The following is a 25721-nucleotide window of genomic DNA, read 5'->3' on the forward strand; positions in this document are numbered from 1 at the left end:
TTCCACTTATTTTTCTTTCAAAATATGAATTATTAACTGGTTATATTTATTTTTATATGCTTTTCTTTATTAATATATTACAAATATATCTCATGTTTAAAAGACATAATGATACAGTGATTTAAAAAATATATAATATAATATGTTAAAATAGTTAGGTACTATAATTTTGAGTATTCATTGTTATAAATAAATAATAACATTTACATTCATTGTTGTAACTTATAAAATATAATAACTGCTTACAATACAATAAACTATAATTTTATTGTATTTATTATTATTTATTTTACAGCTATATATTTAAAAATTCATTTGATGTATCATTACAAAATATTCTGATAAATCACTAGTAACTATTATATCCAACCTAAGGTTATTAATATAGCTAGTAATTCCAATAAATTATTAGCAATAATATATAGGTTTCTATTTTCCATTTGTAGACTAATATAATGAAAATAACATTTATCACTGGATAATTTCTTAAGATAATAGCACCTATATACAAAAGAGATGACTTAAATTCTGTTGCTTTTTATTGGAAAACTTCATTAATCCTGAATGTTTTTAATGATTATAATACTCAAGTACGGATTTTCAATTTGTAATAGTATATTATTATATATATTTATGTGATTACAAACGATTAAATACGATTGAGCTCATAGAATATTTTTTCCTAAAAACTCATTAAATTATTCATATGTTGACAGCTAATAAATCATCATGTACTTGAAAATTTTCACAGAGAATATCAGTTGATTATAACACTAAAATAAAAATAATTACCTAGTATAATAATTAAAATGTCATCATTTCCATAAAGTTTATTGGTTTTTAGAATAGCTTTAGCATTACATAGAGTTAATGTGTTAACAAGATTGTGAATATTTCAATAAATTAATTCTCAACATAACATTGGTTTTTATTATGAGATACTGTATTGAATTCTTAGAAGGCATCACAACACGATGTATAAATAATATCAAACTTTCTTCCAAAATCAGTTTTCAAGCTAATACCTAAACAATATTAACAATAGTACTTAAATTAAAACTACTTATACTACTAAGTACCTTGATTAATTAAATCAACTAAATCTTTACAATTTTTTTTCATTTAAACCTATCATAAATCTATAGGATTTTATCAGTCAATCAATGAGTCGCAGATTTAACCAATGGTCAAAAACTACTCGAAGAAGACCATAAAACCTTTCACACAACCAATTCAACTTCAACAAGAGACGTGTTACGTCGTTTAAATAATTACATGGTAACGGTGGCAGTGCCTTGCACAACGATCATTGAACCGTTACCTTCGGAGCACAAGAACAAACGTTTTTTGGACTACCTATTAATTACAGTATGTATTTCTTTTTGTTTCCTTATGCACATGATTATTTTACTAAAATAGTACTATGAACCTGTTGCGAGTCTTCGTAGTGCGGCGATGTCTGTTTCAATATACATGATTATCGATGTACAGTAAGTACTTCGTTTTCGATTCAATAAATTACATTGTATCGTTTTATTTTTATTTATTGTTTTTTTTTATGTAAAATATATAAATATTATATATTCGTAGCTTGACTTTTGAGATATGTTTTCGATCACGGATCGGAATTCATACAAATTCGGTAACGAAAATAATATGTCTTACGTAATAAACAATGATTTTACGATAAGACGTGTATTAGTTTATACTATAGTTGTTCGAACATTGTTCTCAAGAACACTTAATAGTTAATTATAATAATAAGATTTATTATGAATAGTCAGTTGATTTTTTTTTTTTTTTTTAACAAAATAAATAGCTATGGACGCTCTGGTGACTGTTGAACATTCTTATTTCTTACTCAGTGGCGACTGACGGGCGACGGCTCAGACGAGAACACGAGGTTAGGTTGTACGAGTTGTACGACTTGTACGGCCGTATTGCCGTAAGATTATAAAATATATTATCATGATGTATGACATAATGAGGAGGGCGGAGAGTCGGAATTTTTATTATGAAATGAGGCAGAACGATTCGGGCCTCGGAGTTTGTCAACATTACCCATTAATCATTTTTCGAAGCGACGTAACTTCCACTAATAAAAATAGGAACTGGGATGTTGTCATAATGTCGTGTAGTGTAAGTGTATACCTTCCCCGCAATACTTTCATCGCTAATTGAGAAAGATATCGGTTCTTATCAACCAAATAACAACCTACCTATAAAAAAAGATATTTGTTTTAGTAAATGAGATTTATGTTGTAAGTATTTTTTTATACATAGTTGACTTTATTTTGACATCGTAGATGATAAATATTGCATGGTTTATTATTTATATTGTTTTTAAAGGTTAAAATTAAGTGTTAATTGAATTATTTTAAAAGTTTACATGAAACAACTCATTTTAATATTTTCTATCATACATTTTGAAAATATCTGCCTCATTACTCATTCGATTTATAAGTTGTCACTATTTCACTGACTTGGACCTATATTAATTTAAAATCATGTTCCTCGTATTTGCAGATAAAAGACCTTTGTAATTTATAATACCTATAGATTTTGATTTGGTTGTTTTTCCTCATCTATTAAATTCATTTTTGCCACGATTATTAAAATACTTTTTTTTTGGTTCATTGTCAGAAGTGTGCAAATTAATATTTTTAGCTAGGTATATGCTAATAAAAAATCTTTTAATAAATATAAACAGATACAAAAATTTAATTTTTAAAAATGTTGATGAATAAATTGTCAGAATTGTACAGAATGAAAACAAAAATAAATATAAAACAGACACAAAAATTTTATTTTTAAATATTTAAATGACTTGTCAGGAACATGTTTTGAACAGAATAAAAACAGAAATAATTACGTAATTATAAAAAAACCTATGGGTGTTTACATTATTAGCGCTGTAACTTAATGTTTTGAGTTATAGCTTTAAAAAAATCTTCAAATGCAATTTTAATGTTGCTTTTATTGGACTTTAAAATGTCTATTTCCATATTATGAATAATTAAAATTGCATAAACTATTTAAAATAACTGTCTTGATGTACTCTTACTAGCTATGACTGTATTACTGCACTATATTATATAGGTACTATATCAGTCACCAGATGTCACTGAATGGCGTTATACACAATGTCACTATGTAATACAATTAATACTAATAAGATAATATTTTATTACTTGCCGATGCCATATGTAAAAACCAAAAATTATTGGGTTTAATATATTTATAAATATATAATACCTACTGTGCGGGCCGGGTGCGTATAATTATAATACGCGCGCCCGGTCACCGAAATACTTCGTACGCCGAACGCACACACCGATCGACTTGTGTACGTGTGTATATGTGTATTAGTGTATAGCAACTCAAAGGAAGTGGACGGGGTCGCCGAGCAAGACCAGAGAGTGCTAGTGTGTGGTGGATGTGTAGGTGTGTATATGTGTGTGGTGTGTAGACTTAAAACTAAAATAAAGGGTAACACGATGTTTGGTAACTATAGGTTGCTGTATAATACAAATAATTCAAAAGAAAACACAATATAATAAATAAATCACAGCAACCCAAAAGGTTTAAAAATATAGTAATATGGCCCTCTTGGCCCAACAGAATAATATGCAATCGATGGCCCTACTGGCCCAACACACAAATGATATGATAATAATATAAATTAATTAATAATAATAATAAAAAACTCACAGATTGTGGAGCGCAGGCTGGCCAGCTGGTCCTAGCTATATAATAAAAAGGTTTCACTCACACACACGAATATAAAAATATAACAACAATAATAATAATAGTAATAATAGTAAGGCACGACACACACACCGTGTCGGACCAATACCAAAAATAATAATGTGTGGCGATTAGCGCCGCACCAAAAATGGTAATAGTTGGCGATTCGCGCCCGTACAAAATATGATAAAAAAGTGGCGATTCGCGCTCACGCCAGAATACAATATAATAATATTAAACAAATCAATGTGGCGATTCGCGCTCACACGACGTATAGGTATAAAATAATGGAATAATATTCTTGTGGCGATTCGCGCCAACAAGACACAACACAGCACTTGGCAATTCGTGCCAATAAACAAAAACTATAAAATAATTTAAAAAGTGGCGATTTGCGCACGTAATATTCGGGTGTTGCTCGTTTATATTCCGTGACTGGACTGTCTGCTTGGGCGGCTGTGTTAATTAATATCTCGCGCAGCCGATGCGGCGCCGGCGATAATTTGCTTATAATCTACATATTATATAACTCACAGATAAACAAAACAGAAATAATAACATAAAAATAAATATAGTGATATCTTATGTTTGTGTGTGTGTGTGTGTGTCGATCGGCGGCGGCTCGTAACCGGCGCGCGCGTATATACGCTTTAATACGTATTATATTTTATTATGCCGATACTATTTGGCTTCAACACCTACTGAACTTTATTATTTTATTTACGGTTTTCCACACCAAACTAACGTATATAAGATATAATATGTGAATAGTAGATTTTATCATTTTATAAACATATTTTTCAAACAAAACTAACATTTTATACAGAGTGATTATATAAGTTTAATAAGTATTAGAGTTTTTACAAAGACTTTTTTTCCCTATATATACCTAGCTAAAAATATATATTTACAGCTATAATAATTCATAGACCTATAGGTTTTTTATAAAAATATAACTTTTTTCCGATCCTCATTGTAGTCAAACTTAAATACTTTAAACACCTTAATATAATATACAGTAGTACCGGGGAAGCATAGAAAAACGTTTCATTACAATATTATTGTCCATGCAATAATATATTATATTCTAGTTCTCATAAATCTATAATTTATTAGGATAGGATGCATGTAAATTGTAAATTAGAAACATTTAAAGACATACTATTATTATTTTTACCATGCACATCTTAAATGTTAAACTGAAGTAAACATTTTGTATAATATCTTATTTTAATTGTTAAAATGTTACTTATATTATCGATATAAAAATGAATATATTGAGGGAATGATAAGGGAATAAATTTAAATATTAAAGTTTTCAGAATGAAGGCTAGAAATTAGAGATATCTCTAGTCTTTGTTGTTTTTTTTTTTTGTATATGATTTTACTGCACTTAATAAAGACTGTCATTATTTGATGACCGTGGCTTCTTTATTTTGTCGAAGTTTTTGATGATCAGTTCATGCATTATAGAATAAGAATTACAGGTTTCATGCATGGCAAGAGACATAAAGAAGTATTGTCTTTCGTCCAATTCTGCAACAGCATACTGATAGTCTTTAATGAATGGGTATTTGCAAACCTGAAAAAAGTGATTTAAATTATAAAAAATCTCATTTATTTGTTTTCGACAAAATATTTATAATGTGTTATTTTATATTTTTAGATTTGTTTTATACATAAAACCAACTTTTCATTATTTGAAATTTGAATAGTAATCAGTTAGTATATTTAAATATGATAAAATAATAATTACCTTAAATGTATAAATTTTTAATTTTTTCTAACTCACATTAATTAACAAAAAGAAATAATAGTATCAAAATGCTTAATTGAAGTATTATTACAAACAGAGCCACTTAACATCTTTACCCTTGACTGAACAGGATCATGAATTATTTTAATTTGAGAGAAATCATAATTTTTCTTATCAACTTATAAATCATTTATAATATAAGTGTTAAAATATACAACAAATAAACTGTTTTCAATCATTATTTTATAATTTAGTATTTACTAATATTTTTTTTTTTTATTTAATTTGTAAAAAACAACTGAGAAGGGGATTTGGGTATTTAATAAAATTATGCTTGGGGATTATTTGGTAATTTAGGAGAATAATAGGAATATTTTTAGGGTTGAAACTTTAAGTGACATAAATAGATTTGATTTTGTTAATTTTATTTTTATAAAATGATCCACTATTCAAGTTGAATTTGGTAGTTTTGCAAGTTGTTTATACTAGTGATTATATCTCAGTTAGATTAATTTATGGCAGTACCGTCCGTGAAAGTAGCAAGAGTATTGTTGTTAGACTATGGTAGATCTGTTGTATAGACATAGTTAAGTCGGGGAACAAATACTGGTTTTGGAGGGCATCTGCTTTTGTAGGATGTCGAAATTTATCTCATTCACATCATATTTCAAGATGTTGAAATTTTATAGGAATTATTTGAGGGTGAGAAATAACGAAGAGGGCATTAACAATAGTTTGATGTAAAAACTAATTACATTAACACATGATGTATCAGTCTTACTAACATATAACATCATAATATAATAATTACATAAACTAAGTCCAATTAACTAATCAGCAATCCAGTGATTTTCAAAAAACTAGCAATACATTAAACATAATTTCAATTAATAAAACTAGTACAAACCTTGGAAATAAGTGTTGCACGAGATAAATAGTAGCGCGATATCAGCATAAGAATTTTGCCTGTTGTTATTTCAACCTCGTTTATAGTACCAATAGTTTCTTCTTGCACAGATACTCCAAAATTATTTCCGCCTTCAATTTTCGGTATTAATAAGGATACCCACATCACCAACTAAAAATACAAAAACAAATGATTGTGATAATTGTGTAAATATTATAAATATTTTACGAACAGCTTTGGCGTCTTCAACTAATTGTTTGAGATTGGGTTTAACAATTTCCATAACTTCAATAATTTTTTTATTGGATGGTATGAGTGTTTGTACCGAAATGGAATCTGAACTAAAATCAAATAATTGTTTAAATATTTAATTATTTTAAACCAAAGCATAATATTCAATATAATTACTTTTTATTAAATTCACATTTCATGTCATTTGAATCAATTTTGAACTCAGGCATTTTGAGTAACTCGTTTAAATGTAATATTCGTTCTGGAAATTGTTGAAATAAAAGATTCTCTGCCTATAATTTAAATAAAAACATAATAAAATTAAAATAAGTATTAAGATTTAGAACTTGAACACCATATATTCTTAAAATCATATAATTTAATTTTATAATATGTTACAAGATTAAATTTGGTCTCGATAATTGAAATATAAAATAAAATACACAGATATTAAAAAAATTTTAAACAGTTATAAATATATAACTTATAAAGCTATAACTAAAGATAATCATTATTGAAGCATTATTTGTACAGTTCATTTTGTTATCAATAATTATAATATGATATCAAATCATGTTTATCATAAGAACCATTGATGATTATTACATTTTTAGACAAAATTAGTAGAGATCTGCAGACACAAATTTAATCTTATAAGTAAAAATAGTTTCAATACATACGTCAGCCTGCAATGTTTCATGTAATTCTTTTGCCTGAAACACACAAATAAGAAAAATATTAATCATAGGTAAAGAATTGTATGTAGAAAGTAAATAACATGATGATAATTTTAATAAAATTAATTTGTGAAGAAGTTTTATTACAATATTTAATTGATGTTTAACCATGTTAATGATGACCGCAGAGCGCAGGCTTATATGAAGTAAAAACCAACTGAATATGCAATACAAATCTTAAATATATATAAATATATGCACTAAAATGTTAAAATATGTATGTTAAATAAAAAAAAATTCATGAAAAATTATTTTTTAAATCAATAGTGAAATAATGTCGATGGTTAATCGTGGTCATAATCAATATTTTTTTATCTTGGTATAAGTATTTTATTTCCCCAATTATTGATCTAAGATCATATATAACTAATAAAAATATATATTTAAAAAATGTCTAAAAAAAATAAACAAAAAATCATCAAAATTATTTAATTAGAAGATTATTAAATAGATATATTTAATTCACCTGTTTTACAGCTTCGGTTTGGGCCATTTTCTGTGAGTGAACAATTTAGTGACTTAAGTTGAATGTATTCTGATGGAAACGATTTGAATATAATAGTGTTTTAAAACGTAAATCTTAATCAAGTATCGAAAGTGTAAAGCGGCTCTTATACGTTATAATATTAACTTTTATAAAACAAACTAGCAGCATATGTAACTCAATTTAAATGCCATGAATGACATGAATGTGTGATAAGAGCCAGATTTATTATCATAGATTTTTCATGGAGTAAACGTATAAATTGTGGCCGAACGAAAATGCAAGTGTAACAAATTGGAAATTCCTATCTACATTATATAACATTATATTATAATTCAATTTGATAAACAAAATAACCAACTGATTCACCCACCAATAAAATATTCTCTAAATAATAATTATTTATTGATTTTTCATATTAATAATAATACTAATATTAGTAGTAATAATTTATTACAGAATCGACCGATAATTTGAACATTAATTTTTTTTAACAATTGACCTATTTTCAAAGAAAGATCAATCAGTCAGTCTTGATTAACTAGTTGAAGACCGCTGATGTAAATAGTAGATATGCTAAAAAAATCAATATTACTAGTTAAAATAGATAATAAATCAAGAAGTCATAACCATTTTCGATCACTTTTACCAATTAAAATATCAGGATTAATTAAGTTTCTTGATGAAAAGCAATATAATTGAAATCATTACTTTTGTAGTTTTACATTTAGGTCCAATTATCTTAAAACATTATACAGTGATGAATGTTATTTCCATTTCATTAGTCTAAAGTGTCTACCTATAAGAATTAGAATTCTATATGTCGCGTCCATATAGTGAAACCACTCATTTCATGAACTGGATATCCAGATGGTGAAATTTGTCCAGTTCATGAATTTTGATGAAAATACATTATTTGGACATCCATTTCATGAAATGGACAATACCTATATCGTGTACTTTGTGTAATTATTATAAAACAAGATTATTATGTTATTATATTATAGTACTATAACTATGATATAGGTAATTTTTTATATTGTTGTATAAACAAAAATATAATAATTATAGTCAATAAATTATATTATATTAAATTATATTTTTATTTTATTTTTCAAAAACCATACGTAACAAAATAATTAATTGATGAACTTAAACATACTTTAAACGGCTTAAACTATACCTGTACATTTTTGTCTTTATTATTTATTTTTACATGAAGATTGATTATGACATCGACTGTTACATTGCATATTATTTTTAAAACAAGCACATCTACTTGATTGGCAAGGATTTTTTGCCTTACACGAACAAGACAAAAATCCTTGCCCTCCTGAATTTTTTTTAATCATTTCTCGCACCGAAAATTCAACATTTTTATCAACTTGATCAATAGTGAGGAATTGAGTTGTTGATTTTTTCAAACATTCACTACTGAACCATCCTTTAAGTAAACCATATTTTATTCCAAGCTTATGTAATCCTTTTTTTTTTTGTTCTGTGATCACACAAATTATGTTTGGAGGATCTGTAGGTCCCCTATCAACTTTTGGTACCCCGAATACAACACATTGGTTTATTTCAAAATCGTCAGTTAATTTGTTGTTTCCCTGTTAAAAGTAAATTTTAATTAAGATCTAAATAGTAAAAGTACTATATAACTGTATTCTATTATTTACCTTGATCATTTTCTCTGCAGCTATAATTTGACCTTCATGTCCAAGTTCACGTTGAATTTGTATTTTTTTGCTTGAATCACATAATTGGCAAATTATTTCATTATTTTCAGCTATCTCCGATTGTGGTAAATCCACTTCAACTTTACAAATGCTGCAGACCATTGAGCGTGTTTTAGTTTCCTTTATCTGAGATATATGTTCGAGATCTTCTTCTGTAGCTAATTTTTTCAATAGATCAGATGGCAAATTTGATGTACTTAGTCCAATTTTTGGATCATTTCCAAATAAAGCCTTATAACGGCTACGACCAATTGTTCGGTGAAATGAACTATTTTTTTGGAATTGAACAAAATTTAATCCAACGCTCCACTTCTTGGATTTATTATCAGCCATCCATGCTCGTAACATGTGTTCTACATCCTGATTAGACCTCTCAATACTTCCTTGACTTTGAGGATGTCTAGGGCGACCATGTACGATAACACATTCTGGCCAAAGGTCTTTAAGTTCGCTAATTACTGAATTTACAAATTCACGGCCATTGTCACTCTGTAATATTTTTGGAGCTCCAAATGTCAACAATATAGATAATAACTCATTAACAACTTCGGTTGCTCTTTTACTTTCTAATGGTCTTAGAATTACAAATTTTGTCGCGTGATCTTGGTAATTTAGTATCCATTTAAATTTGCCATCTGGTACTGACTGAAAATCCACCAAGTCAATTTGTGCTCTTTCATTAAAATCTGCAGTTGTGATAGGTTTTATTACAAGTTTCCTATTCATTGGTTTTTTACAATTGCACGTTTCACATACTGTTAAAAAAATTTCAATTGGTGGTCTTGGTACATAATACGTATCATGTAACGCATTTCGTAATTTTACATTACCACCATGGCCTGTCCTAACATGAAATTCTTTAATTTTATCAAAAAGGTCTTCATAACACACTAAATACCTAAATTGAATAAAAATGTTATTATTTTATAAAATTTAATATATTCAAGTATTAAATTTACAAAAAAAAATATATCGTAAAAATATTCTAGCCCAGAAGTTCCCAAAAGTAGGTCGCGATTATACTTTTGGTGGGTCGTGCTATATTTTTAGATAATACAAAAAAATAATCATCTATTACTTTTCGTTGATGTTCAAAGTTCAAATTCAGTTTTATCGTCAATCCTTATCTGTGAGTGTGACAATTACGAGTTTACAGCGGCCATAGGTATCAAATCGACACAATCAGATTAATAAAGAATAGTTGTTGAAAATATAACGATTTACCTATCCGAAACAAATTAGTAGATACTAATAGTAGTAAAATTTAATATTTAAAAAATTTTCAAAATGACAATAAAAAGTTTGGGAACCTCTGTTCTAGCCCAATAGCCAATAGGTATCTCCTTCAATAATACTATAATATTAATATGGAGTTTGACAAAATTATTCTTAGTAGTTCTGAATAATTATAATATCATTAAAATTAATTCTAAATAACTGATTTGATAATAATTTGAAAAAACTTTTTTTTGTTGTGTACTGTTTTAAGATAATATTTACTTAATTATGCTTAATGAAACCTATCTGGTTGGTACTAGGTACTTATTATGTTTAATGGTATTTCATTTTTTTTAGTTTTTCCATATTTACTACGTGCCGAAAAAAACATGGTTCTATACTACACATTTGTGGCGCAGTCAGAAAAAAAACTGGTTTCAAATAATATTAGCTAAAATATTATATTAATTTACCTTATTTTTTCATCAGCTGTATTTTTTTTGTGTATTAAAAACTTTTCTTCTGCAATACTTAATACATCATATGTAGATAGTAGATAGTATTGTCGTCGATCTTTTTTACCGCTATTAGAATAAATAATAATAAAAAATATTATAATTTGTATCAATTATCGAGTAGTTTTTTTATTATTGTTTAAACGTGTTAAAATTGATATTTGATTTAATTAAGTAAATTTTTATTTAAGTCCAAAATTACTTACGTTTTGATTTTAGCCATTTCTATTTCAGCAATCATCTGTAATTGTAAATACTTAATGAACGGTTTTTTTTTAGATTTCAACTTATAATATTCATCTAATTTTTCATAAAACACGTTCTTTTCTTCCATTTTTATTAAAAGTTGCTAAATGAAATATTAAATAGGTACACGTATAAACTGCAAACACAATAGTAACTGTGTTATACACTAACACTCACTAAATGTTATTTTTTGAACAACTTAGGAGTTACATAGGTATCCGTCAACCGTCATCCGATAAGAAACCATTAATTTGATATCGGTTATGGAATTACAGAAATTAAATTTAATATCTCTCTCACATAATATAGATCACGGATAAAACATCATTATCTTTATTTATATTGAAAAGTATGTTATGTAAGTATAGTAAAGTTAATTGTTTATAAAATAAATATGCGTATGGTTTATGAAAAATAAAATAATAATATAAACTAATATGATATAATTTATTGACTATAATTACTATATTTTTGTTTATACAACAATATAAAAAATTACCAATATTATAGTTATAGTACTATGATATAATAACATAATAATCTTGTTTTATAATAATTACACAAAGTACACGATATAGGTATTGTCCATTTCATGAAATGGATGTCCAAATAATGTATTTTTATCAAAATTCATGAACTGGACAAATTTCACCATCTGGATATCCAGTTCATGAAATGAGTGGTTTCACTATGTGGATGCGACATATATACTATTAGGATACCTTAAAATTAGATGTAATAGTTATTAGTGACTTATAAGAAACATTTTGTTATGGTACATGTTAAGTCAAATATGCATTTTTTTATATTATAGCGTATCCTATTTTACACTGCTATTATATTTTATAAGCTACAACGATGAACTTAAATATTATTTAATTGAAAAAAGAGTTGACGGAAGCTCATCCTAATTATTGTATAATGAAAAACATTTACTTGGCCAAGAAATAAAAACAATTAAAACCATAGCAATTCTACTGATGAATTGACTACATAGTATATGTCTTACTGAAATCAACATAACAATAAACTAATTAATAACTTAAAAGTGTTACTGGTTTTTTGTTATATGGGTAATAGTGAAATTTTCTAAGTTTTCATTGTAGATTCACTCTTTAAAGACAAAATACATCTGCTTAATAATATGTACGTGTTATATAATACTCTTTATCATATTAAAAATACAACATTAGCAAATGTGGAAAACTAGAGACCTAGAAAACTATCAATGGGAATAGTTTCAAATGAGATGTTGGTTAGTTATATAATTATATAGAAGGAGCATCACATTGTAAATAATTGATAGTCAGATATTAAAAAGAAATTATATTAACCTCTATCTTCATTATATCACCCCTTTCAAATGATGGATAGTTCAGCTGCCAACTATTGTCCACAAAACCGTACAGGTGTTTCCATATATAAAAGCTGGATGAGAAATACAAAGAATACTTTGATTAACTTCATTTTTTCTATAACATACAAAATATAACTAAAATTAATTAAATTACAATCCAAATATATATATAAAATAGTATAATTAAAGAGGATAGGTGAATTAAAAAAAAACCAGAACATTTTTTTAAGATACCTATATAAAAATAATTAAAACTATATCTATATTTAATAAATTGAATTGTGGAATTTGAAATTTTGGCAGTTTAGAATACAATTTGGAATGGCCCATGGGATATTTGGACCTTAAATAACCCTAAATTATTTACCTGAAAATGTTTATCATATTTGGGAGCATTTATAAAGACACCTTTGGACACAATAGGTCTGCAACTAGTAATCGAAAGTCTTATATATAATAAATAATATTAGTAATATAAGTATATTATAAGACTTATATAAGTCTATATAAAATTACTTAAAAAATGTATTTATAATAACCTATTTATGATTAATTAATAGAAAAGATCAGAATATTCATAATATCAGAATAATATTGATAAATAAAAAAAAAATTAGGTTTTTAAAAAAAAAATCTTTAAATATTTTTTAAAACTATTGTACCAACCCCTTCTCTGTGTCTTCTGAGTTAATAGACTCACATTTAATAAAATATGTTAATATATGCAAAGAAATAAATGCGCCCAAACATATTATTATAAAAGGAAATATTACGCCCAAACGTATTTCCACCGATCAATGATCATAAAGGATCAGTGGGACCTGGCCATATAATAATATATTCTAAATTACCATTATACTAATATAAGGTTTTTATAAAAATATGTACTATTGTAAAAAATTATACATACACTATTATGTTTCGATTTCTTATTTTTTATCCCCATGATCTCGAGATTTGCACTGTTGGTTACTACGTCGTGGGAGGTAGTTACCTGGAATGTCAATAACACAATAGGTATTCACAACCCGCCAGAACGACGCCAATGTGTAGACTGTAGAGTGTAAACTGTAAAGTAACGTAGCACCTGATGTCGATATTAATACATACGTATTACGGATTAGTTTTAATGGCTAATCACAGAGATCGTCTATTGCCTTATGTACCTATTAAATTATTGCTTTCATTTGTGTCTATTTAACATTTTAAAAGAATAACTAGTATGGTTATGCCCGTAGCACATTTCATATTTTATTTTCTATTATTTAACTTAATCATAAAATCTTAATGTATGACTTACATTTTTTAGCTATACATCCAACGTTGTACATCAATATTTAATTATTTTTAAAACAGAACAGCACATGATACTTAACGACACAAAATCAAAACACATAGATACTGACCAACTGTATAAGTTTATTTTATGTTATTAAATATTAAGTTTCAAAGTATTATTATATTTTCGTTAGATAACGTCATAGTAATACTCATATTGATTATTTATTTAGATGACCATATATCTATACTGATATCACATAATTGGGACTCAATTAGTATTAAATAATCGTAAAGAAAAACCGGGATGCAAATAGTAAGTCACATATCGTAATTTTTATTTATATGCAACCCATAAATTTACTATGTTATTTGTAGTGCTACAAGAGCGAATTTACTTATCATAAGTTTAAAGACAAAAATATTAACCTGAGATTTCAATTATTTATATATTTTTTTAGGCTATTTTAGTATTTAAGCAAGTTATGGCCATTTAGAGATTGTAATATTTTAGATTCTGAACGGAGTGATGAATGTATTGATTTTACAATGATGTGTGTTTTTAGATTCTGAACGAAGTGATGAATGTATTGATTTTACAATGATGTATGTTCTTTTTAGATTCTGAACGAAGTGATGAATGTATTGATTTTACAATGATGTGTTTTTAGATTCTGAACGAAGTGATGAATGTATTGATTTTACAATGATGTATGTTCTTTTTTTTTTTTTTGTGTCTGTGTACAGCATAACTAGTCGAAATAATGCTCCAATCTCAAACTATGGGGGTGGTTTCCGATGTAAAAGTGAATATCCTAAAAACTAATCACTGTAAATACTTGAAATTTTCACCAAATGTTAATGTTAGTGTTATTTATATACAGTTAAATTTTCAAAAATTTTTGATATTTTTTGAACTATTAATAGACAATTGAAATTTTCAATTTTTCTAAGTATTTTTTTTTAAAATAACGATAAAAATTTTTTGGCTGACCAGAAAATCTTGAAAATTTAATACAAGGTTCCTTATAAGTTGTTCTTAATGTGATAAAAAAAAATCCGAAATCGTAAGTCACAATTTTTTTTTATAAGTGCTTAAAGTTCGAATTTATACGAAATATGTCAAAATTGCGAAAATTTATAAATAATTTTGTAGTTGGAAAATCGTAAAATTTTTTTCTTTTATAACTAAGTTTTGAAAATTTGGTTCATGGTTCTCCATAAATTTTTCTTCAGATATCTGTAAAAAAAACTCTACCGGATTCAGACATAAAATGTTTATGAGTGTTTGAATTTTAAATTTTTACAAAACCGCGTTAAATAACGGTTTAGCCTCAAACGATTTTAAATATTTATTATTATTCAAAAAGTATAAGTCGTAGATACTTGAAAATTTTACCAGTTATTTAGATTGGCATTTTCTTTACATGATTTAATTTTCAAAATATTTTGAGTTTTTTTTGAGCTATTTATAGACAACTGAAATTTTCAATTTTTCTGAAAAATTTTTTTTGAATTGTCGATAAAATTTTTTTGGCCCTATCAAAATACTTGTAAATTTTGTAAATTTTATACAAAGTTCCTCATATGTTATTTTTATAGTGATTAAAAAATTATAAGAATACATAGGCACAATTTTTTTTTATTAGCATTTGAAGTTTAAATTTTGACAAAAATTCATCAAAATCATGAATATTTGCAAATTATTTTGTAGTTCAAAATTCATAAAATTGTTTGTATTTATATCTAACGTTAAAAAATTCAACACTAAGTTTTCCATAAGTTTTGCTTCAAAAAGCTATAAAGAAAATTTTAAGCGTCATTATAGGAAAAATGTTTTGGGCGTTTGAGTTTTAAATTTTTATGAAATCGGAATATTTGTTTCAAAATAGAATATATGACAATATTTAATTATAATATATTCTAGACTGACAAATCATCTCCGTTCAGAATCGTTTTTCGTATAAAATGATACCTATCATTGCATTCAAATTTAATCTACCCTAGTCCGAGGTCCACCCCACCCCCTAATGTACAGCAGAGCGGTACCCACTTGCCGACTTTTTTAAATTTGTTTTTAGAAGAAAATATACATTCTGTATAATACTGGATATTATGAATATATCTATGAAAATAAAAATAGAACATGAAATACATAATTTGGGGAGAGAAGCCACCCACTATTGATCTGTTGACACTGACTGTTTTTCCACCCCTGATATAGATATTATTATATTATAAGTAAGTTAATCTCAAATAAACTTATCATGTATTAAGTAATATTATAGTAAAGATGAATTACATTTTAAAACTAATGGTAATAGTTTTAAGTGTGTGCAGAGGCTTATTTAGGATTTGGCAGCCTTGGTTACACATATTTATTTTTTACAACTGTTTAAATCAGTTTAATAATATAACCTTCCAGTCAAATTTACTGCCCCCAAAACAAGTGCTACCAGGGGCCAACCATGCCAACGCCCCCCCTCCCAACCTCAATACGCCACTGTCGTGAGTGCGAATCGACACTTTTTTATTAAATGTATTACAGGCGCAAATCGCCACCTTTTTATTTCTATTATATACTGTTCATGGACACTATCGCCACCTATTTATTTGCTATATTTTTTATGTTGTTACTTGTTTGTATAATGTATTTTACTTATACGATTATATACCTAAGTGCTACAGGGTATTAACAATTCTGGCGTACAAAGATTAAATCTGAAATTGTTATAGAAATGGAGATGTGACTTGCAAATGACAATTGCTCCTATTACCTAGGTAGTATAAGATTAATATAAAATTTATCTATCCATTTCGTCCTATGGCTAATAAGTAATAAGGAATAACACGTTTCCACCAAAAGTGTATGTTTCCCTTTTCCACCAAATGAGATCCATCTGATTAAACCACGATCTTACTAAAACAATTTGGATACTAAGCTACTATCAAAACTTTGTTATAATTTTATTTAACATATTTTCATGATACTAATATTTTATACGATATCATATTATATCAGTGGCGTGCACAGGTGTAGGGTTCTAGGGTTCTGACCCTAGAATTTCAAAAAAAAAATCTTATTTACCACCATTTGAATATATAGTCGATAAATTGTTGGTAATATTTAATAGATATAAATCAAATAAATTATAATTTGTTACAACTAATTAAACAAAAACTGTTAAGCAAATTATTTAAATTATTTAATATTATTTAAATTAATTACTGATGTAAAACCCTAACCAAACTTGAATCCTGCGTACGCTACTGCATTATATTATGATATAATGCTAGTATATAAATAATATTAAATATTTTATTCTCACAGTTACACTATATACTTACATTAATTAGTAACACATTAAAATAATCTTTTAAGGGTGTGGACCGTTTTTACAAATAAACTATATATTTCCTTTGTCATTTTTTAATCAAATAGGTTGTCTTATTAAACATTAAATTATAGGTAACATTTGAAATATAATCACTGAATGTGTAAACAACAACGGTAAAAAGTATCAAGAGAAAATAATATAAATCACATCAATTTTATATTTACCTACACTAAAAAAATATTTAACTTTATAAATAACTGTAAAAATTATTTCCAATAATTATATAACTAACACACTAGAGACAATTTACCAACCGAACAATAGCGTAATATAAAAATGGTTTCGGTAAAACGTCTATAAATTAGGTGATATGGTATTGGTGGAAAAGAGGAAGATCCATGTAATAACTCTCTAGGATGTAACGTCTTATCTTAATAATTGCCGTGGACGAAACGTCCGTTTATCGTTCATGGTGTAGATCTGCTATGTTATTCGTATATGCAGTTCGTAGTGGGAACTGGTACCCCCACTACCACCATGGATACGGTTTATAAAATTTACTGCGTAGGGTGTACCGTAATCAGTGCGCATTCAATATACCACCTTGTTGTATGTCCGTCTTACCAGCACCAAGTTTTATTAAACCATTAAGATATATTCATTTCATACGAACCGTTTGGTTTTTCACATTATTTTTTATTTTACTAACATAAAGTACTTATGGCGTCGATAGCTGTTATAGTATTTATGACAATAATCGCTATTACCTGCAATGGAGTAGCTTCTAAACCAACCGAAAAATATTTGACAAGTAAGTACCTACCTACATATATTTATTTATTTATTTTATCATTTCATTCTTTGTTAGAATATAATTGTAATTTTCTAACAAATATTTTGAATTAAACTTAATATGTTTTTTTAATATGTAAAGGATTGTTGGACGTTCTTAACCCGCCAGAAACGATATTCCCGGAGTTTAACAAAGGGACCACATTGTCATCATCAGGAAAAAAAGTTAACCACGTAGATTACGAAAGGTTAGTCTCAAAGCGAAAACGCTTCATCAATTTTATAATTTAATTAAGTACCTATTGTATATTATATAGCATTGTAGAATTTATAGTAGGTACCTAAATCATAATGACGTATTTTACACTCATGTTTTTTTTTTCGTGGCTGGGAAGGGCTCATTAAATTTTGTACTAAATAATTACCAAACTTAACATACTAGAAAAAAAACATTAACATAGTACTATAATGTTTATATATTATATATATACTTATATACAACAAGCAATTTTATTTATTACAAATAGACGATAAAAATGTTTTTGTAATATTAAAGTATTATTATTTTGCCAGATATACCTAGATTAGTATTAATGCATCGTATTATTTTTTTTTTATATTTTTATCATAATATTAATTAAAAAAATAAAAAAATATTTCATAGTATTAAAACATAATATACAATCTGGTCACCGCCAAGGTACGATTATTTTGAATAGAACAGTAAAGATATTGAAACTCATCTTCTTGATTTATAGTTTGAATAGAAATTCATTCATTTGTCGTTAGTTTATTATTTTAATTAAAATAATATTTTTTTTATTTTTTTAATAACTACTGTGATATAAAAAAGTACCCATTTAATAATTATAATATACGTCATCAACATTAACTATAAATTAACTTAATATAAAATCACACATTGTAACTTCTCATAGAACATACTAATCTTCAGTTGTTATTTATTATAATTATTATTTTATTATACTGTATACTGTAGTGGAGTCATAATATTATTTAATGTACCTACTGTAACCATTAATTTACAAAATTTACTACTTTAAATGGAGGTGAAGAAGTATAGACTATAGGTTGTTTGATATTTTAACCTACAAAAAATAAAAAAATAGTATTAATTTTTCAATATGATTTTTATTATTTAACGCAGTGGTTTTCAATCTAGGGTCGCGAATGATTGGTTAAGGGTCACCAAAAATAATTTACGATATGTTTTTTTCATATTATTCAAAAATAAAATAATGTTTATTTAATTTTTTCTACATCTATACAATAACATAGGTACCATTTTAAATTGTTCATAACTCGTATCGAATGGTTTACTATACATATATTTAAACAATTTCAGTCGCAATCATTTATAATACCTATGTGTTATTTAGCAGTACATGTATTTTATATATATACTTACATACAATGAGCAATTTTATTTTATTACCAATAGACGATAAAAATGTTTTTGTATTATTAAAATATTTTTTTTTGCCAGATATACATTAGTATTAATGCATTATATTATTTTTTTTTTTTATATATTTTTATCATATTATAAATTTAAAAAGAAAAAAACATATAATAATATTTAAAAAATAATATACAATTTGGTCGCCGCCGAGGTACGATCATTTTGAATAGTATAATAAATAATCCAATAATTACACTATACGTCTATACGGCACAAATTGCTCCATTCTATTATATCAAAAACACTTTCAGATTATTTCAATAATGCAATAATAAATATGCTTTTGATTTATCTGGAATGATGGTGAATACGATATTTTTAATTTAAAACATGAATAAAGATATATAGGTAAATATAAATAGAATAGTTTAATAAACTTTATTGACGTATCATCAAAAAATACAATTTTATTTTAAAATTATCGAAAATATTGTACTAAGAAATCATATTTATTTTAAAATAAATGTTGGTATTTATTATTTTGAATACCATGTAGTAAATAATTGCCAATTGGTAATATTAAGAATTAGGTATCAATTGGATTATTGGACTAAATATCTTTGTAATTAAACTTTATTAAATAATAATCTATTATAATAATTTTTTTTTTCTCAAAAAGGAAACGACGACAGGCTTTGCCTGATGTAATTGGTGGAGACGGTGGATTTGGTTCTGTCATGTTCCTCCAAAGTTCGCAGTCAAATTTGAATGAGAAAAATGATAGCACAAATTCCTCCACAACAACAAGGTACGTAGTAGACTATTGGAGTAAATAATAATTTACTATTATAAGTTTTTTTTACTTAAAAAGGGAACGACGACATGCTTTGCCTGATGTAATTGGTGGAGACGGTGGATTTGGTTCTGTCATGTTCCTCCAAAGTTCGCAGTCAAATTTGAATGAGAAAAATGATAGCACAAATTCCTCCACAACAACAAGGTACGTAGTAGACTATTGGAGTAAATAATAATTTACTATTATAAGTTTTTTTTACTTAAAAAGGGAACGACGACATGCTTTGCCTGATGTAATTGGCGGAGACGGTGGATTTGGTTCTGTCATGTTCCTCCAAAGTTCGCAGTCAAATTTGAATGAGAAAAATGATAGCACAAATTCCTCCACAACAACAAGGTACGTAGTAGACTATTGGAGTAAATAATAATTTACTATTATAAGTTTTTTTTTACTTAAAAAGGGAACGACGACATGCTTTGCCTGATGTAATTGGCGGAGACGGTGGATTTGGTTCTGTCATGTTCCTCCAAAGTTTGCAGTCAAATTTGAATGAGGATAATGATGGCACAAATACCGCAACAACAACCGATGATAAAAATATGTTACTTCGTTTATCACACAATTTTTGCTGCTATTGCTTGTGCTGCCAATGCAAATTTAGACGTTGACGCTCAGCATTGAATATTAACTCAACATCCAAAACCGATGTTCCAGTGAACGCATGCATTAATCCTTTTCTCTGACTCATGCCAATTGTGTACCTTCATTATAATGAAACCGTTTCTATAAATTCACTTAGCTTATAAGGCCAAATTATGAAATTATTTAATAATTAATTGGCTAATTTTTGTTTTATGTATTCGTTGCAATCAACATATTACTTTATTATATATTAACATTTATAAAATTTTTCTTCTTTTCAGAATAAAAACTTTCGAATCAAACGAAAATGGTATTTTATTTACTTTGTATTAACTTAAGTTTACACTCATAGACATTTATTAACATTGTCTAGCGCAAGGGTGGCGATACTTTTTCGGGTTGAGTGCCAAAAATGACAATTTACTTGGTAAGATTAAAGGAAAAGCATGCAATTAGGTACTATAGATACTTGCGTTGTCATTGAAAATTGAAATGTTGCCCATTTGCCACTTCTAAATTTAAAATAATGAGCTCCGTATGTTATTAATTCACATGGTATGACATAATTATATATAAATTATACATTATATATAAATTCTATAACATTATTTAAAAATTAACTGAATTGCCTGTGTATATATTTTTTTTATCGTATAATAAAAATATTGGTGTACGTGAGATGATGAGTAAAATCATTTTTATCTATAAAGTTTATCAGAACAATTATTTTCTACACGACCGATAAAAAGGAGAAGTTACAGGTAACTGGAAACCAGCGAGGGGCAGCCGTGCTGCACAATATGTATTGGCAGTGAATAATTATTATTAATTATTCTGCTTAAACTTAAAAAATGGTCCTTTTCAGTTACCCCGAGATCGTAGTTGTAGTTACCGTTGTTTTACCCCTTGAAAATAAAAATAATATTATAAAATTATGGTACATAGTGGTAGTACATACTACATACTACAATCAATGTTATACATTGAGTACTCAGAATTTGTTGGTTGGATTTAGTTTTAAAGTTATACAATATTTTTTAATTAAAATACTTTATTTATAATTAAATAAAAAGGAAGTGAAATAGGTAATATCTAATTATTCTATGACTTAATTTTTACATGATGTTAAATATGTGTACATTTTTTTAACTTTTTATGATTTAAATACTTATAGGGTACAGAAGAGTCATTGCTCTTTTTTACAAAACTAGTTATTCTAACATTTAAGTATTTCTCAACAAATGTATCATCACAACTTTCACAGATATTTAACATTTATCTTTTACAAATAATATTGATTAATTTTTTAGATCACTTTTATTACTTTCTTTTTTCCTAAAAACTAATTCTTTAGTACAATCAACATATTCCTTCGTGTTATATTTCTTTCATATTTGTGTGAATTTAAAAACGCATTCAGGTGAAAACCTTACAAAAGTGATGTCTGTAATAAATCATTTTCTAAATCTATTTCTTTAAATTGGCACATGAGAACTCATACCGGAGAAAAACTTTTTAAATGCAATATATGTGATTATTTTTGTGCAAGATCTTTTCCATAAATAATTCACAACAGATTTCATACTAGAAAAAAGCCTTACAATTGTGAGGTATGTAACGAAACATTTGTTATTTCTTCGCGTTCTTCACGTTTAAATATGCATAATATGAAATATACAAGAGAAATACCTTTTAAATACGAAATATGTGATAAAGTATTTTCTCAGTCATGGAATTTAAAAATTCATACAAGAACACTTATAAGTGAAAAACTTTTAAATGTAACATATATTCTAAAACATTTACTTGTAAAAGTAGTATCAAGAAGCACATTCAGGATGTTAATTTTAAATACAAATCTTAGAAGTGTGATGTTTGTAAAAAAGCATATGCTTCAAAATAAAATTTGATAGTATATATGAGAATACACACTGGAGAAACCCCTTTCACTTGTGATATCTGTAATCAACCATTTCGTCATAAAGCACTATTTTTCAATAGTCAATAGTCATATGATACACCATACAGTAGAAAAATCTTACAAGTGTAAAACTACTAAAACTTGTTTGAAAAAATGTTCTAGTAGCCCAAGTGTCAAAATTCATATGAGTATTCATACTGGTGAAGAGACATATAAATGTGATATATGTAATAAAGGATTTCATCATAATAGACATTTTGATATTCACATGACCAAGCATACTTGGTTGAAACCTCATAAAGTGTTATCTGTAAAAAAGCCTTTAATGTAAAATTAAGATTGATTAACGATATGAGAATTCATAATAGTGATTAAGACAATATAAAAACAAACTACTGAAGTAATATAAATGTACTTTCTTATAAAAAAAAGTATGTTATATTTTTGCGATTTAACTTTTTATAAGATTTATTTAAACATTTATCTATTTATTATTTTCTGAACCCTACTTTATATTTAACGAGTTTAACGTTATACATTGATTTTGTGTTATGATAAATTAAATGAATAATAGAATGTTAAATAAATATTAATACTTGTCGGGAATTTCACCTACACCTATTCATCTATAATATACTTTTAATTTTTATTTATATTATGCACATGCCGGAAAATAGTAAATAAATCATTAATCATAATGATGTAATTTATAATGTTTTTGTGAAATATATGTAATGAATATCTCTAGTATTGTATAATGACACATATTAATAATACCAAGTCTATATATACCTATATATAATATATATTATATAGATTTAAATTCTTCGATCATAAATTATTTTAAAGTTAATGAATTAAAAACTTTTCATTTGTGTGCATGTATCTAGATATGCATCAATGTTTGTTGATATTATTTTTTATCTCACTATATTAATAGTTTGTAAGAATAAAAATATTGAAGTTCATCACACGAACCATGATAATATAATATTGTAATATTGTTATTATTATCCACATATTATATAATTCATTGAATATGTATTTTTAATTTTTCTGACAATACTATTAAATTGTACCTATTTTGAAATAGAATTTTTTTAGGAAAAACAGTTTTTAAAACATTAATAATTATTAATTTTGTTATTTGTTTGTATTCATGAACTAGGTATTGAACTCCCATAGAGGGGTTTCCAAATAGTGCACTACCTTCTCCTCTCACCATTGAATAATAATATTAATTAATAATTTAAAAAATATTACCATTTACAGTGATAAATTTGACAATACCTAAACATAATAACAAAACATGGTATCATACATTTTAACAGATAACTAATTTTTATTTTTTGTGTTATTATTTTTAATTGACATGTCATAATAAAATGTATATTAAAATCTGAAATAACCTTACTTCTTAAATTTAATAATATTAAAAAAAAATGATAAATAATAATAATAATAGTTTATAAATATTTTTTTAAAAAATAGTGGAAATACTCCATTGAACTCTGTATGTTAACATATTGAGTTCAATTAAATACTTAAATTTTCAAATAAGTTTCTTAAATATATTTTAATACATTCATATATTATATATTTATTTATATAATATTAATAATTTTATTTTATTCTTATATTATGTAAAAACTAATATTGTCTAAGGGTAAAATTAAATTTTGAAACTAATGGTACCTAATATTTTCAAGTGTGTGAGATGAGATTTGAATGAATTTTGACAATTCAATACTGAAATTGTGCATTTTGAAACAAAATTATGATATAAAAAAGATTATTTAGTTATATAATTTACATAAAAACATAATATGTATAAGCTTATATTTTCTTTGGGTAAAATTAAAAAAATACAAAAAGAAAATTTTATTCTAAATCTAAATCTACTGGTGTGAGTTTTAAAATTAAATTGAGTTATTTATTTAAAAATTAAAATTAGAAATTTGTATTTTTGTTGCTATTTTATGAAAATAGATTATTTTGTTTTAAAAAAAAAATCTTAAATGGATAGTTACTCGTACCTACAAATATTTGATTAATTAACAAAATTATATTTTAAATCTACCTACTGGTTACTGGTTATTTTCAAAATATCAATTAATGTAAACTACATTTTTTGTATGGAATAGAATATTTGTCATGTTAGATTGTGTGTATTTTTTAAATTTAAAATAGATGTTTTATACTAAAACAAAATCCTATTTTAAAAACATTTATCACTGAACTTATCTCACAATGTTTGACGTTGCTCTATTAGTTCCATCAATGTTACAATGTCATACCTACTTAAATTCTATGTTAAAAAAATTTGTATCGAGCGCGTAACTTACTAGATTTGATTTATTTCTTATTTCAAATGGATTTTTCTCGTGTTATTTGTAATAAAAATGGTTCAACAAAATATTCACTAGAAAAACATAAAAAAAGTCCATAATGTAGAAAATATTATTTTTCAAAATGTAATAGATAATCGCATTGGTTTTAATTTTAAAAAGAAAACTTTATTCATTGAGCATGGCATGTCGATCAATAAGGAAATTTTACACACAAATAATCAAATTACAAAAAAAAGTGGCGAT

The 25721-nt window shown here is 26.0% G+C and overlaps 3 protein-coding genes across 5 annotated transcripts; 1 reads left to right on the plus strand and 2 right to left on the minus strand.

Annotated features, from left to right (window-relative positions):
* Window positions 1-5000: 5000 nt before the first annotated feature.
* LOC114131872 (proteasome activator complex subunit 3-like) lies at window positions 5001-14369 on the minus strand. The gene is made up of 9 exons (XM_050206273.1): window positions 14238-14369; window positions 13848-14005; window positions 12915-13052; window positions 7845-7913; window positions 7322-7354; window positions 6819-6934; window positions 6643-6751; window positions 6411-6581; window positions 5001-5329 (listed from the first exon to the last, which is right to left on the minus strand). The coding sequence occupies exons 4-9, from the start codon at window positions 7869-7871 to the stop codon at window positions 5141-5143; spliced, it is 645 nt and encodes a 214-aa protein (XP_050062230.1). The 5' UTR covers window positions 7872-7913; window positions 12915-13052; window positions 13848-14005; window positions 14238-14369; the 3' UTR covers window positions 5001-5140.
* LOC126552480 (KRAB-A domain-containing protein 2-like) lies at window positions 9500-10482 on the minus strand. Its single transcript, XM_050207180.1, has one exon. It carries the CDS (start codon window positions 10325-10327, stop codon window positions 9500-9502), a length of 828 nt encoding a protein of 275 aa, XP_050063137.1. The 5' UTR covers window positions 10328-10482.
* Window positions 14370-18121: 3752 nt separating the features above from the next.
* On the plus strand, window positions 18122-21480 carry LOC126551798 (uncharacterized). 3 transcript variants are annotated; one of them, XM_050206009.1, is made up of 6 exons: window positions 18131-18364; window positions 18488-18593; window positions 20448-20576; window positions 20640-20768; window positions 20832-20960; window positions 21025-21456. In XM_050206009.1, the coding sequence occupies exons 1-6, from the start codon at window positions 18274-18276 to the stop codon at window positions 21230-21232; spliced, it is 792 nt and encodes a 263-aa protein (XP_050061966.1). In that variant the 5' UTR covers window positions 18131-18273; the 3' UTR covers window positions 21233-21456. The 3 variants fall into 3 exon arrangements, with proteins under 3 accessions (XP_050061968.1, XP_050061966.1, XP_050061967.1); XM_050206011.1 differs by lacking the exon at window positions 20640-20768 and having other exon boundaries at window positions 18122-18364; window positions 21025-21480; XM_050206010.1 differs by lacking the exon at window positions 20832-20960 and having other exon boundaries at window positions 21025-21457.
* The last annotated feature ends 4241 nt before the right edge of the window (window positions 21481-25721 follow it).

This window comes from Aphis gossypii, chromosome X (assembly GCF_020184175.1).
Source record: "Aphis gossypii isolate Hap1 chromosome X, ASM2018417v2, whole genome shotgun sequence".
NCBI classification, from domain to species: domain Eukaryota; kingdom Metazoa; phylum Arthropoda; class Insecta; order Hemiptera; family Aphididae; genus Aphis; species Aphis gossypii.